Raw genomic sequence first — 14,660 nt, 5'->3', positions numbered from 1 at the left:
CTGCACACAGGGCCAAAGGTGAGCAGGGAGGAAAACATTCTGCACATTTTTTTCTAGTAGAAAAGGTCCCAGTGAGCATCTTGTAATGTAGAAAGCTCAGGCCATGGCCTTATAGCAGTCCTGTCTCTAGAGCTGCAGCCTAACAAAACTGCAAGTGGTGAAGCAAAACCTGCTTGCCGTTTAAGTTAGGGACAAGCTGTCTAAACTAGTCCTGGCTTCATTCTGATGTGGATCAACAAAGTGAACAATATCCTCCAGGTTGCTTCACTGACTTCAGCTGACTGAAATGCTGCTCTGGTACTTTGTGTGCTGATCTCAGTGAGCAGTGCCTGCACCTTCTCTAGTTAGGACAGGCTCAGTGGAGGCCTGAGAGCACAGCGTGCATCTCAAGAGGGGCCCATGGGGCTCTGGTGTACTGCTGACCTCTCTTCTCTCCTAGTTTGCCTGCTCTGCCTTGTGGCTGTGACTTGCACCTCGCTGAGTGCTGCCTTTGCACTTCCTGGCTTTGTGTGCTAATCCCTGTCTGTACCAGACGAATGCTAAGCTTGTTCTTGGCAAAGCAAGCTGAAGGCTGGCTCAGGGCAGGAGCATTAGCTCAGGTGTCGCTTCAGTATCACTGTGCCCGAAAGAAAGGGTATTTTTGTAGCATACCTACCCTGATCCCTAGCTTGAGGGGAATACATTTAGCAGTTCTCTAACTAATACCAAAGTGCATTTGAAAGGAAAACGTACTCCTGCAAACAAAGACTTTTATTAAATGTGGCATCCTTGTACCAGAACAGCAGCTGTCCCAGACCAACAGGCCTTGCCAGGCTGAAGAACAAGTTTAGGAATGCTTTTGTCCACTCGTTTGTTTTTCTTTTTGTTTTGAAGTGCTTTTTGGCTCACTGGCTTTACTAGCATTCCCAATTTCTCCCTTCAGGACATCTAGCAATGTCTGAGAACTCTCCAGAATCTGGGAAAGAAGGAAATAAAAACAGCTTATTTTTTTACATCAACTAAACAGTTCTTTCTGAATTCACCTGATCTACCTTGGAGCAAGAGAGACTCTCCATCCCTTAGGATATTACACCACTGAGAATTAGGTATTCTGTCTCACTGCAGGAATATCTGTGGAGGAATTTCTCTGGTTTATGCCCATTTTCTGAATAAGAAATAACTTAAGCAGTTTATCAGTCTTCGAGCACGGGGCAGAGAACTTCCTACTGCAGCAGGCTGTGGACTAAACTTTAGTTTTTAAGAGATGCTGATACTTGGGCTTTTTAGATCAGTATTAGAATTGTACTCAGACACAGTTTCAACTGTCTTCTACTACTAAAACTGCACACTTTAGGTTTCTTGCTTCAAGATGTTACTCAACTCCACAATGACCTTAAGTCAGACTAAATCTTTCTGCTTTCATTCATTTTCTTCTGCTTTTAGCTTGTTTTATATAATTTAGCACTCCAACTTGTGGTGCGTTAGGATACAAGGCTATGCTAGGCTTAGAAGATCTTGTTGCCTGCCCATGTCTCCATTGTAAAGTTTTAACACGGTGGACAACTGTAACAAAATGTTGTAGCAGGGTTATAGTCTCAAAGATCATTTTTACACTCCTATAAACTTGTGGAAATCATTAAGTGGTCAGAGAAGAGATGAAGGCAAGTGCCCCGCAGGCTGAGACGCCAGTAGAAGTTGGTGGGATCTTGTCGTCTGTGTCCATGGAAGAATGCGGTGGATGGGGACGGAGTCCTGCAACTCATGGGCTGGGGAAAGGCAAGGAGTATGATTACAGACAAGAGATGGAAATCCACAGGAAAGGAACTTTGTTACTTGTTTCTATTTGCAGGATGTCTGCATTTCCTCTCCTAACCACCTTGGCTCTTTACCTACTGTGACTTTGTCTTCTAATTTCAATAAACATGAATTTGTTTGTAGGATAGGGGGTTGTGACTTGTATCTCAGGGAAGCTTTCTTTTAGAACCTGTGCTGTTGTTTCTGTAGCTTTACAACAAAATTGCTAAGCTGTTACATTTTTTATATGAGTTGTCCCCTTCACCCTAAACCAGCAGGTCTTGAAGCAGGCAGAGAAATCAGCTCCAGCTTCATCTAAAAACAGCTGCTGCCAGGAAGGCTGGCCAGAGGGCACTGGCCTGAGGAGATAAGAGGATTCAACGCTTATAGCAGTTGTTGCCTTCAAAAAAGAAATGGGAGAAGGGAAAATTTAGGCAACTACCTGGAAAGAGCCTTTTACTCTTTTCAAAAGCTGATTTCGAAAGCTAACTCAGCTGTTATCCTGTCAGCGGAATGAAGCAGTCCCTGCCCAGCAGAGGTTCCAAATCCAGGCAGGGTGAAGGGACTGAGCCATCCCGCAACAGAAATGACAGCGATGCTCAGCCCTTGTGCTGCCGGGCTGCCTCCTGCCCCCTGGCTGCTCTGACATTCCTGCCCTTTCAGTGCCGATATGGCAGATGCTGCCTCACAGAAAGACAGAAGATGAAATTACATGAAAGCGAAGCAAAAAGAGCGCAGGGCCGACAGTTCTGGCATGGGTTTGTTGTTACCTGCGTGGATTCCTGTGGTCTTCTGGCCGTGTCTGGTTTCCTCCTTTTCCTTTCCCCTCTCCCGAACAGGCTTGGCGAGGGGACCTTTTGCAGGGTTTGGTGTCCCAGAGCCCATTTTCCTCTATTTCCACATCGTGCTGCGGCTCCCCCCACCCCTGCTCAGCCGGGGGCTGCCCAGCAGAGCCCCCAGACCACCCCAACCCCCCTTTCCCCCCTCAGGCCGTGTGCCGGCCCCGCTACCTTGCCGTAGGCCGCCTCTGTCTCGGCGATGCTCCTGTCCAGCTCGCTGCGTGCTGCCAGGTGCCCGGCCAGGCTCTCGTTGGTGCGGGCCAGCCGCTGGCTCAGCGCCCCGAGCCGCGCCTGCAGCCGCCCGCGCTCCGCCTCCTCCTCCCGGATCCGCTCGCTCAGCTCGTCCCGCCGGGCCCGCAGCTCCGCCAGCCCTGCCCGGCCCGGCCCGGCCCGTTAGCCCCCGTCTTGGCACGGCACAGCCCGGCCCCGTTCACCCGCCCGTCCCCGCTCACCCTCCAGCAGCGCCGCGTTGCAGCCCTGCAGCGCCGCGCCCGCCTCGCCCATGGCGGCTCCCGGCCCGGCCCCGCCAACGGCCCCGCCGCGCTCCGCCTCTTCCTGAGGCGCGGCCCGCATGGAGCCGCCGGCGGCCGCGGAGCTCTCGGCGGCCTGGCACCGGCTCAGCACCGCCCTGGTGCCCCCCGCGGCCCTGGGGCTGGTGAGCGGGGGGCGGCCGGGAAAGGGCCGGGGGCTCGGGGAGCCGCGAGGGGGGGCGGGGGAGCCGCAGCCGCCCTCGGTTTGGGGCCGGGGGAGTTGTGGTGCCTGAGGGGGTCCCGGGTCCGGTCCCGGTCCCTCCGCTCTCGGGGCTGGTTTCGTGTTCGCCCTCTCGCCCTGACGAGGTGCCGTGGCCCAAACGCCCTCCGTGGTGGTGGAACAGTGGCCAAAACGATCGCTGCTTCCTCCCCCGGTGCTGCGGCTCTCTGCTGGGTTGCGCCCTGCAGAAGGCAGCTTTGGGGTTTTGTCGCAGGGCCTGGTGTTTTGGGGTGCACAGCACCAGCCTGTGCCTGCTGCAGCGGCCACCAAGGGGACCGCGTTTGGGAACTGGGCCTCTGAGGCGGATGCTGGGCTTCCAGCAGTGCTCTGAGATCCCAGCACCCGCTGGGTGCTGTTCAGCAGGGCCGGCGTGCGTTTGGTCCCCACTCCTCAGGCCGAGCGGGCTCTTCTGCCACAGATCCACCTACAGAAGTGTGCGTGTGCTTGACGTGCTGTCCCCTCTGCTTTCCAGGCAGCACCAAGGTCTGATCCTGTGGGGCCGCTGAAGGATGCCGACCTGCGGGCTGCCCTGGAGGTGCTGCGCTGTTACGACCTGCACTCGATCGTGGAAGAGTGGTTCATCGAGGTGTTGCAGACGGACCTCCAGGCAAATATAGCCCCTGAGTTCTGGAACTGCATTGGCCAGTATGAAAACACAGCGGAGGAGCCTCAGTGCTCCTTGCTCCTTCTGGACGCGTTTTGTCTTCTCAAGTGCCGCCTGGACCCCTACCTAAACAGCCTGGAGCTCCTGGAGAGATGGACCAAGGCGGGCTTGCTGCTGGGGACAGGCGCTCAGATGCTGCAGGAGAAGGTCTACACCATGTTCAAAGCTATCCTTTTTTTCTCCACCACAAAGTCCTTCCAAGAAATGATCCAGCAGTTCTATAGCCGCACTTTCCGGATATACATGCGGCAGTGGAAGAAAGGAGAAGAAGGAATGAACGAGTGTGAGAGCAGCATGAGTGAGAACGAGCAAGAGAGTGATACGGAGGAGGGCGGAGGAGAGAGCCAGGTGTGCGCAGGCTGCGGCAGTAAGAGGGAGCAGTGCTGGTGTCCCAAAGCCATGGAACAGTTTCAGCAGCTCAATGACATTCTGTACGTATGTTGTGGGGTGATGCTGTCTCACAGAACAAGCAGATAGTCCAGGGAGGGTGGCAGCAGCAGCTCTTGTATCTGAAAACTGGAGGAGTTGTGCATGGGGTTATGCAGGCAGTGACATAGTACTGCCTAGGAAACTTCACACAGTTTCTGTGGCTGCTGGCTAGCTGGTGGCTGAACTAGAGCAGATCTTTAGACTGAAGTTCTTTTTACTGGCTGTGGGAATATCACTGTCTTTTTCTAAGGCCTTCTGTTCCAAATAAGCAAACTTTTCTAAATGAAAAAGCTTCTGATAGCTAGAAAATAATGCTTCTGAATGAGATAGTTTCATCTATCATATATGTAGTGCATCTGTGCAGGCTCTCAGAGTGTTTAAATTTAAAAGTGTTCCTGCATCCATGGACCACACAGGGAGATAGGTGCCTTCAGTTAGTTAGATTTTCTTTATTTGCTTGTACTTTTGCTTTTGGTCACTCTGAATTGGGTCTCTCTCTGTGTCTGCAGCCGCCGGCTGAATTTGCTGGAGAGAGTGAGCGCCGATGCTGTCACAACCATCTTGCACAGGATGATCGAGGAGAGGATGGAGCAGAGATGCAGGGGCGAATATGAGCACTCTTTCCTGAATGAGTTCCAGGAGGTGAGGAAGGTGGGAGGGGCAGTCAGGGCCCTTGCTCTGGAGATGTGGAGCTGCTCCTGTTACTGGCAGAGCTGCTCAGGCCAAATTCCTGATTTCACCTGAAAATGCCTGTTCCTGGGCTGTGACTTCCTGGGCAAAAGAGTAGTGGTTAAAACTTTCCATATTGATTTGATGCTAGAAGAGAATGCTCTGGCCTATGCATACCAGACCATTGCATTTCACCTGGTGATGTCCCTATTAACGAGGGAATTTCTGTGGTTCTGTTCTACAAACTATGTGAACGTGAAGTGCCACCTAACCTGTAGAAGGCCCTCCATGTGTGTAGGTGGGCCCATAACTTCAATTTGTGCGGCTGTTTTCTCTCCACTTTCTAATTTTTCAGCATCCATTTAAATCAGGAAGCAAGGATGGGAGATAGTGTTCTGGTATTGATTTCTCCAGTGGGCTGCATACAGAATTAAACTCCTTCCTTGCATCTATCTAATTCTTTTGCTGCTACCTTAAACTGAGTTTTTGTTATTTGCTCTGTATGACCTTAAAATTCTTCTCAGAGTTATGGCTCTTCTGGGATACGGTCTCTGTTCTGCAGGCTTGCTCTGCACTCTTTGTTCCTTGGTTCATGCCCTTGCATTTGCCTGCGTTGAAGAACAATGTGTGAGGTCAGGTTGCCATGCGAACCAGACTGCTCTGCGTGGTTGTCCCAGTTTCCTCGCTGTTTGTCATGCTGGCCTTTTTTGTTGTCTGCAAACTGCGGCAGTGATTTGGAATTTACTTCCCTGTAGTTGCTGCGCAACACTTTCTTTTTTGGCCCTAGTGTAAAATGCTTTCAGGTAACCTGGAGACTGTTTAAGGACACCAGGGAAAATGCAGCTGCATTCCACTTGCCACACGTTGCAGAAGGTCCCCGCGCTCCCACAGCTTCAGAAAAGGCCAGTGTGTTTGGCTGCAGGATATTAGAAGATGTGAGAATTAGGAAGAGACACATTAAAAAAAAAAAAAAAAAGGCACAAACCTGGCAAGCTAAAGGCTAAATAGGAGAAAACTGAGAAAGAGCTTGCTAAATGTACAAATGGTAAGAGCAAACCTCCTTCCCAGACATGTCACAGGCAGTCTGGAATGTCAGTTGATAATCCAGCTATAACAGGAACATTCAGAGAAGACAAACGCCCAGGATAAAAAATGGGTTGGTTTGATAATAGTGGCAATCCTTAAAATTTAATTACTCTGCATCAGTTACAGTCCTTTCCTTTTATTGTTTAGCAGAATGCTTTATCAGCTTTTCCACAGTTTTGCCCAGAATTGCTGCCCAGATATTCTGTACTTCTCAGATTTGTACTGCCTTGTAATTATTAGCAGAACTCGTGCATTCCTCACATCTTCAGTGTTCCCTCAGTCAAACAGATGACTAAAAATTAACGTCAGCAAAACAGATCTGGACTTTGCATTTTTGTTTCAGGCTGTCCAAATCTGGTTATTAAAAAATAATATCTAATACCTATTAATACTCAAATACTATCTCAGGTAGTGTTATGCTTGTTACCCTAAAAAGAAAATAAAAGAATTTGTTTTGAATATTTGGATATTGTAGCTGAGTACATTTGAAATAATGACAAATGCACATTTCTCTGTAGAAAACTAAATCTCCAATATACAAAGTTAACCTCCTGAAGCTCTTTGATCAGGTTGTAGGATTTAATTATTAAGGCTGGTATTTGTGGTCTTATCTCAAGTGCCTGAGTTTGGCTGGTATGACTATATCTGTGAGTCTTTGAGGTGGCTTGCTTGTTCTTTATTGATTTCAGGAAGCTTAGAAATTCTGTGCCAAAGATGGTGAGGTGGGCAATTTACTCAAATTCTCATAAAGAGAATAGGTCCTCAAGTGTGGAATAGAAAAGAACAGGATTTTGCAAGAATTGAATAGTCTGCAAGTTTTTGAATATACCTTGTCCTTTTTTTAGGAGCCCAGCACCTGTGCATGGTCCTCAGTCACCCCTGATCTCCTCACAGAAATGTGCAGAGTCTACATCCTGTAGGTCATGGGGTTCAGCTGTTCTTCCAGCTAGGCTTTCCTCAGCCAGGGTGTGTTTGAAGAGCAGCTAGAGGTGATGCTGTGCTTGGCAGGCTGCTCATTTCTGCTTGCTGTGGCAGCTGCCTGGTAATGGAGAGGTGTGGGACATGGTTGTGCATCCAGCTGTGGTGCTCACCAGCTCTCTGCTCTCCTTCTTCTGTTGCAGTGGATTGAGAAAGTGATTGGCTGGCTCAGCAGAGTTTTTCTGCAAGATGGTCCCTTGGCTCGCTCCAGTCCAGAAGCTAGCAGCACCCTGAAACGCTGGCGGTGCCACGTCCAAAGGTTCTTCTACCGCATCTACGCCAGCATGCGCATTGAAGAGCTCTTCAGCATTATTCGAGGTAGGTGTGACCTGTTCAGTGTTCGTTCACTCCTGTGCTTGGATTCATGATAGATCTGTCTTCACCTCCTGATGTGCCATGCCATCTCCTCTTGCCTCCTCGTGGAGTGTGGCACAGTTTCTAATCATTGCTTGGTCTGTAGATTTCCCAGAGTCAAAGCCTGCTGTGGAGGACCTCAAGTTCTGCCTGGAAAGGACTAATCAGAGGCAGCAGCTGCTCAGCTCCCTGAAAAGTGCTCTGGAAATGCGACTTCTGCATCCTGGTGGGTTTTACATCTCTGCATATGTCACAACACTGTAAGAAGCCTGGTCATGAGTGGGGATCTGCTGGGAGCTGTCATTTCATTTTGTGTTTGTTGAGCGAGAGGCAGCCAGGCTCTGTACATTGTGTGCTCCCCATGTTGGGCACTAGTAGCTGATTACTTCCCAGCCCCTTCTTGCCTGATTTTTGTGGTACAGTGAGAAGCCTAGCTAGAACTTCAGCTTTTATCCAAGCGGTTAAAGGCTTCTCTGTTAACACACATTCTGGTCTAAGCTGGTTTATAATAGTCTCTGAACCTGTGTTTGCAGTTGGGACTGGTTTCTCAGTTATATGGATCTGATCTATCCCTGTGGACAGGGCAGAAGGGCAGCAAGTCCTTCACCTTCAGCACCATAGATCTAATGGAGGGCTTGGAGCAGCCTGTCTTGCATCCAGGCTGTTAGTCTCTGCTCTGGGACTCTGAACTGCCCCCCTGCCCATCTCTTGTAGGTGTCAACACATCCGACATCATCACTTTGTATATCTCAGCCATCAAAGCCTTGCGGGAACTTGACCCCTCCATGGTTATCCTGGAGGTTGCCTGTGAGCCCATCAGGAAATACCTCAGGTAAGAGGCTTGCAGGGCAGTCTTGTGCATTCCTTTTCTCTTCCCTCCCCTTCATTTGCTCTGTTTTTCTTCCCTTTTGGCAGGACTCGGGAAGACACAGTGCGGCAGATTGTGGCTGGTCTCACAGGGGATGCTGAGGGCTCTGGTGATCTTGCAAATGAGCTCTCAAAAGCTGACCCTGTGACTCTGGAGAATGGCCAGGAGAGTGATGATGACATCTCAGAACCAGGGGACTGGGTTCCTGACCCGGTTGATGCAGATCCAGGTTAGATGCCGAGGACAGAAGTCGAGGCAGCTCACGCTCTTCTCGTGGCTGTCTGTAGTCCTGAGTCACTCATTGGTCCTCCAGAGCTGATCTGTGCTGGGGCAGGTCTTTGTTAATCTCTCACTGTTGTCTGCTGAATTTCCCTAGGGAAATCAAGTTCCAAACGTCGGTCCTCAGACATCATCAGCCTGCTGGTCAGCATCTATGGCAGCAAGGACCTGTTTATCAACGAATACCGCACGCTTCTGGCTGACCGGCTGCTCCATCAGTTCAACTACAGTGCTGAGAGGTGAGGTCCCAATGCCCAGCCCCAGGGCTTTCCAGGTAATATCACCTGACAAAGCTGTGCTTCAGACCTGGTGCTACAAAATGGCATTTCTGGAGCTGGGATTATCTTTGGCTATCTTCTCTGCAGCTTTGGGTTTGCATCTAGAATTTCATGTGCTCACCTGTTCACTGGCTGCTTCCTGCTCAGTGTTGGCCTTGGCTTGCACTAATGTAGGGAACTGAAAGCACAGGCACCCTTGTAGCTCCATCCCGTATGTTCTGGTAGTTCTGACAACCTGCAGGGGCTGCTCTGGGTCAGCAGGAAGTTTAAAGGTACAAAAAGGGGATGAAGCATCAGGAAACCGCAGCTGCAACCCAGCTTTGTCGATTGAATCATCAGCTGCAGTGGTTTTCCTTTCCATGACGTGCAGCCAGTGTGGGCCACGTCTATGATGAGCAGTCTCCTGTGCTGTCAGGAAGGCTGGCCTGGTGCTGTGCTTGTCCAAACGAAAGGGGTTGGAGAGTCTTCAAAAAGCTGCTGGCCTACAGAGGAAGTGACTTGTCCTTACGGAGATGCTGGGAGGCATCCTCTGCAGACAAAAAGCCTTACAAGGCTTCCTAAGAAGAGCACCATTATGTCAGGGACTCCTTTTTTTTTTTGGCTGTGTCACAAGGGATAGGGGCTGGGCCAGCCTAGTCTGTCAGAGGAACCTGTGTCTGATCCTTTGTTTCTCTTGCCAGGGAAATCCGCAACGTGGAGCTGCTCAAGCTGCGGTTCGGTGAAGCTCAGATGCACTATTGTGAAGTCATGTTGAAAGTAATTTTGTTCTTGTTGTTAATTCAAGTCCTGGGTGTTTGAGCTCGTTGGTGAAGATGAGGGATTTAGTGACCCAAAAAGGGTCTTTTAGAGAGATGGGGCTATGGGAATCCCGGTGAAGAGTCTGACTTGTAACAGACAGAACTGCATTCCATAATGTCTGTTCTTCAAGTCCTGTGGGTAGGATTATTGACTCGGGGGTGGTTGCTCCAGTGCTGTTGTCTCTCCTGCCCTTCCTGCAGTACAGCGTTCTGGTTACTGAGGAGCTGGACTATTCCAGCTCCAGGGTTGGGGCTATGGAGTTTCATTCGTTGGGGGCACTGTGGGAAGAAGACAAGCCTGGAGGGGCTCCGCTGTAGGGCAGTGTTGAGTTGTCAGCCCTTCCCCAGCCTCCCCACAAATGTTTCTGAGTATCTAGTAGCCCGGTGTAGTGGCTAGTAGGTACAAATGATGATGACTTTTCCAGTGTCCCCATCATCTCCTGGAGACCATGCCAGTTGCCCTGTTTAAGCTTCTCCTTTCCTAAGGTTTAGCGCTGACTTGAAAGTGAAGGAGCTGCCTTAGCTTCCTTTGCCTTTTCCAGGATATGGCTGACTCGAGACGCATTAATGCCAACATTCGTGATGAGGAAGAGAAGCTCCCAGAGGAGGAGAGGCCACCGTTCAGCCTTGTTGCTGTTATCCTGTCAAGTGAGTTCTGGCCACCGCTGAAGGAGGAGAAGCTGGAGCTTCCAGAGCAGGTCAAGGAAGCCATGGAAGCCTACTCCAAGAAGTATGAGAAATTAAAGGTGAGCCATCCTTAACCCTCCTTAAAAGAGGTTTATGCTGTTAACTCCACTTTATAGCATGGTTTTGCACAGCTTTTCCAAAGTTCCCGTTAACATCCATTAAAGTGTTGCTGCTAAGCTGCCACAACACTTGCACTGTTACAGTGGAATCCCAGAGTCCTTCAGTTTTGAAACTGGATTAGAAGCTGCACTAGCTTAGCTATTTCCAAAAGAGCAGTTTCTCTCTTTATGGGGTGCCTGATTATTAGCCTTTATGGGGTACCTGACTGTAATTGCAGTCAGGCAAGAGAGTTTTCTAAAACAAACCAGTGTTAGCTAAATGGATGGTGAGGTGGAAGGTTTTAAGCATCTGAGTCTAGTCTAAGCTTGCTGGCGTAAGTGCTATAGTAACAAGAGGGACATCCTGTCCATGCTGGACTTCTCATCTTCAGTACCTTGCCACTTTTCTGTTTCTCCTCTTGAAAAGATGTTCTTTTCACATGGTCTCCTTTCCAGCCTGTTGTAGGAGATCCAGTGTCAGACCAGAGTTAGGTGAACATTGTGTCTTCTCTTTGTATTCTTTCCTGCCTTGTTTCATTCATTTTGGGAGGATTCCCTCAGCTCTGTGACAGGCAGTTTAGGTGCAAGTGGTTTTGGTCACTTTGTAGCTCAGCACTTGGTCTTGGTGGTTAGGCAGATGGAGAAGGCTGAGGTACATATGGCTCTGCACACACTAGGGATTGGAAGTCTGGAAGTTATGGAGAGACGTAGGTCACTTCCAGAGCTGTGTTCTTACCTTTATTACCTTGCTTCTTACCTGGTGGAGTGCAGAGCACGCCTCTGGATCACAGATCATTCAAAGCTGCTTGTCATACCAGTATAGAGTCTGTGTGCATGCACAGATGGTTCTTTGCAGCTAACTAATTTGTTGTGTCACGGTGATGTTTCCATTTGCCTATCCTATTGTGCTCTGACTCTACTTGAGGCTTGGTTTTCCATATCCTTTCTTGAACTTGTTACATACCAGGTGGTGTATGCCATGAAGCTGGGAGGCTCCTAGCTCTAGACTCTGTCTTCTGCTGCAGCTGTGTGCCATGTGTGGATGCCAACTGATGTTTGTGTCTGCAAAGATAGTTAGGAGTGGTACAATAGTGGCCTTTTATTTCTTTTTATTATTTTTTGGACTCTGGTACTTGAGAGCATCCTCAGCCTTCAAAACAAGCAGTGTTCTTTTCACATGGGTATCAGATTTCACATTGGCCTGTCTTCTGAGGAAATCCTGCCCCAGATGAGTATTTATGTTCTGGTAGGAGTTTGTCCTGAGTGGCACAGTTGAAATTTCAGCATTTCCTCAACTTGTGCTTACCCTACCAGAGGTTTTCAGGCAGGAGAGGGGCTTTGGTCTTGGGCAAGGGTGGGACAACAACTTATGCCAAGGATGTTTCCTTTGAGGGTGTGGGGAATGGATTGATGGTGGGATGGAGACTCCTGGGGAGGGGAGCAGCTTTTGTATTTCGTGGAGGTGAATAGAGATCAGCTTGCCATGGCAGTAGAGGGGCTGGAAGGTCTGCTGCATCTCCCTTTTCCAGGCCATGAGGACCCTGAACTGGAAGTACCACCTGGGACTGGTGAACTTGGACGTGGAGCTGGCTGATCGCACCCTCTCCCTGTCAGTGTCTCCTGTGCATGCTGCCATCATCCTGCACTTCCAGACCAAGAGTGAGTGACACGGCAGGCACTCTGCATATCACCCATGGGTGGGTGGGAAGGCCACGTTCCTCTGGTGGCTGTAGGGTCTGAGAGATCTCACAGGAGGAGCTACACCTGCTTTGGGCTTGTATCTACTGTATCTACTGTAGTATCTGCTGTAGCTGGAGTTGCGTCTCCAGCTCTGCTTGGAGACAGCACCCAGAAGAGCCACAGCTCACCGTCCAGTTTGCGTTCAGGCAGTCACTGCACACAGCTGCTTGCTCCTGGCCGTGGCTCACCAGCCTTCCCCATCTCTGATTAAATCCTGGCGTGCTGCAGGGTGGGCAGGTGTCTGTGCTCCGTTCTGATATCCGTGGTCTCTGCAGGCACGTGGACGCTGACGGAGCTGAGCGAAGTGCTCAAGGTGCCCGTGACATCGCTGAAGCGTAAGATGACGCTGTGGCTGCAGCAGGGCGTGCTGCGCGAAGAGCCCCCAGGCACCTTTACCGTGATCGAGGAGGAGCAGAAGGACCAGGTGGAGAAGGTTGTTCTGATCGACAGTGATGAGGAGGGGGACTCTGCCATGGCATCGCAGGCTGACCAGAAGGAGGAAGAGCTGCAGGTACCTGTTTGTGTGTCGTGGGTGCCTGTGCAGGCATGCAGTGCTTTTGGCTTTGGGGGATCTGATGCAAATGAGGGATTTGACTTGCACTTTGGGTTTGCATTTTCCACTACAGTGACCAAGTCCAGCTTGAGGGGTTTTTGAAGTGATAATAACTAACATAATTAACAATGACAATGCAGGTATTGTAAGGCAGCCTTCACTCCAGAAAAATATCTGAGCCAGGCAACCATTTGGATGTTTGTAAATGTCTTAGTTCAGTTTAAAAAAAAAAAAAAAAAAAAAAGAAAAAAAGTAGTACCCTGAGATTTGATTTCATATTTGAAAATAGACGTTACTTGGATTCACCCAAGCAGTATTTTTTTGCTCTCAGACTGTTAAAAAGGTTTACCCAGCACTATTGGCTCTGTTGTCTGTGGGGGCCCCTGGACACTTCCAGCTCTTCTGGTACCTGTGTCTCATGTTGCATGAGTGTTGTGCCGCCGCGCAGCATGAAGGTGTCCTACCTGTGTTTATCCACTAAGGGTCATGCATGTGCTGCAGGCCAGATCCTGCCTTCTAGCTGTGGTCCTGACACCTGATGCTCTTCTTGGATGTTTCCTGTTTAAAGGCCAGGCCTTCACGGCTGAGAGCAGAACTCACAGCCAGCCACAGCCCTGCTGTGTTTTTGGGATATGGGATGCTAAAGCACCCCTTTTCTTCACGGCACTGATGTGATTGTGATTGACTGTTGTTTGCCTGTCCCCTTGTAGCTGTTCTGGACATACATCCAGGCAATGCTGACCAACCTCGAGAGCCTGTCCTTGGAGAGGATTCACAGTATGCTGAAGATGTTCGTGATGACAGGCCCAGTGGTCACAGAAATTGACACACAAGAGCTGCAGGGGTTCCTCCAGAAAAAGGTGCGGGACCAGCAACTCATCTACTCTGGAGGTGTCTATCGCCTGCCCAAGAACTGCAACTAGACTACAACTCTTCCTCCTTTCCTGTGTGTCACTTCTCCGGGCCTGTGCTCAGCTCCTCAGTGCCACCCAGCTTCTTGTATCCTGCTGGGTAACTTTTTTTGCTGGAGGGGGTGTTGCTGTGCCCCCTTCCCAGAAGGGTGTCCTCCATGTGGAGACAGCTCAGCAGAGGCCTGGGCTGTGCACCCCACAGAACTTCTGGACTGGAGCCGCTGCTCGCATTACTTTCCTCTCATAAATGAGTGTCTGAGTCTACTTCAGTAGTTAATAAAAAACAGCAATTCTCTTTTTCAGATGGTACCAACTCTTTTCTTTCCTCTTGGCAGAGTGCTCTTTGCATCAGCTTTCCCACGCTGCAAGGGCCGGCAGGAAACTCCCCAGCCTGCTGGGCACCATCGTCCTTTCCTTGGGTCTCCAGCTGCAGCCCCGGGAGGTTTTGGGAGGGGGCTGTTGGCTGCAGCTGTGTCTGGGTCTCTTTGTGTGGCTCCAGCAGCTTCTTGAGGCTGGTTGTGGTGAGTGAGACCCTACGTAAAAGCAAGTGTGGTGTTCATCCTGTCTCCTTTGGCTCCAAGGAGACTCCAAGGTCCCCTTACCCTTGTTCAGGACTTTTAAGATGGGTGGAATAATTTTATTGTGGAATGAAAAATGCTTTAGATGATGACATGCAGCAATTCTTCAAGGCAAGCTCTTTAGTCCTAGAGGATATAAGGGGACTACCCGGGCACTGGCAGGGTATCTCCACCATGGCATGAACGCACATCTCCCTTTGAAAACCACCGCTGTTACAACCAAGTGTGCATTGTTGGCGTGCTTCAGGGTTACTGGCCTTGCTGAGATAGTGAGGCAGTTGGATGGGATGATCCCTGAGATACGCTTAGACACTGTGACCCCAGCCTGG

The 14,660-nt window shown here is 50.0% G+C and overlaps 2 protein-coding genes across 2 annotated transcripts; one reads left to right on the top strand and one right to left on the bottom strand.

Annotated features, from left to right (window-relative positions):
* Positions 1-732: 732 nt before the first annotated feature.
* Positions 733-3,124, bottom strand: SSNA1 (SS nuclear autoantigen 1). Its single transcript, XM_032200078.1, has 3 exons — positions 3,065-3,124; positions 2,784-2,983; positions 733-955 (listed from the first exon to the last, which is right to left on the bottom strand). The coding sequence occupies exons 1-3, from the start codon at positions 3,114-3,116 to the stop codon at positions 827-829; spliced, it is 381 nt and encodes a 126-aa protein (XP_032055969.1). The 5' UTR covers positions 3,117-3,124; the 3' UTR covers positions 733-826.
* A 58-nt stretch (positions 3,125-3,182) lies between these two features.
* ANAPC2 (anaphase promoting complex subunit 2) lies at positions 3,183-14,055 on the top strand. Its single transcript, XM_032200077.1, has 13 exons — positions 3,183-3,267; positions 3,835-4,457; positions 4,965-5,097; positions 7,332-7,506; positions 7,649-7,768; positions 8,257-8,374; positions 8,458-8,639; positions 8,787-8,928; positions 9,648-9,723; positions 10,307-10,510; positions 12,079-12,208; positions 12,565-12,800; positions 13,553-14,055. The coding sequence occupies exons 1-13, from the start codon at positions 3,184-3,186 to the stop codon at positions 13,763-13,765; spliced, it is 2,436 nt and encodes an 811-aa protein (XP_032055968.1). The 5' UTR covers position 3,183; the 3' UTR covers positions 13,766-14,055.
* Positions 14,056-14,660: the final 605 nt, after the last annotated feature.

Source organism: Aythya fuligula, chromosome 19 (genome assembly GCF_009819795.1).
Source record: "Aythya fuligula isolate bAytFul2 chromosome 19, bAytFul2.pri, whole genome shotgun sequence".
In the NCBI taxonomy this organism is placed as follows: Eukaryota; Metazoa; Chordata; class Aves; order Anseriformes; family Anatidae; genus Aythya; species Aythya fuligula.
This window is presented reverse-complemented; position numbering and strand designations above follow the sequence as displayed.

Bases quoted from the DNA above. Each gene is read 5' to 3' on its own strand.
- SSNA1 (XM_032200078.1), bottom strand. From the start codon at position 3,116: ATGGGCGAGGCGGGCGCGGCGCTGCAGGGCTGCAACGCGGCGCTGCTG. The intron at 2,984-3,064 runs GTGAGCGGGGAC...CGGGCCGGGCAG, and splicing joins CAACGCGGCGCTGCTGGAGG to GGCTGGCGGAGCTGCGGGCC. The intron at 956-2,783 runs GTAGCGGGGCCG...CTTCTTTCCCAG, and splicing joins CAGAGGCGGCCTACGGCAAG to ATTCTGGAGAGTTCTCAGAC.
- ANAPC2 (XM_032200077.1), top strand. From the start codon at position 3,184: ATGGAGCCGCCGGCGGCCGCGGAGCTCTCGGCGGCCTGGCACCGGCTC. The intron at 7,507-7,648 runs GTAGGTGTGACC...CTTGGTCTGTAG, and splicing joins GCTCTTCAGCATTATTCGAG to ATTTCCCAGAGTCAAAGCCT. The intron at 8,640-8,786 runs GTTAGATGCCGA...GAATTTCCCTAG, and splicing joins CCCGGTTGATGCAGATCCAG to GGAAATCAAGTTCCAAACGT.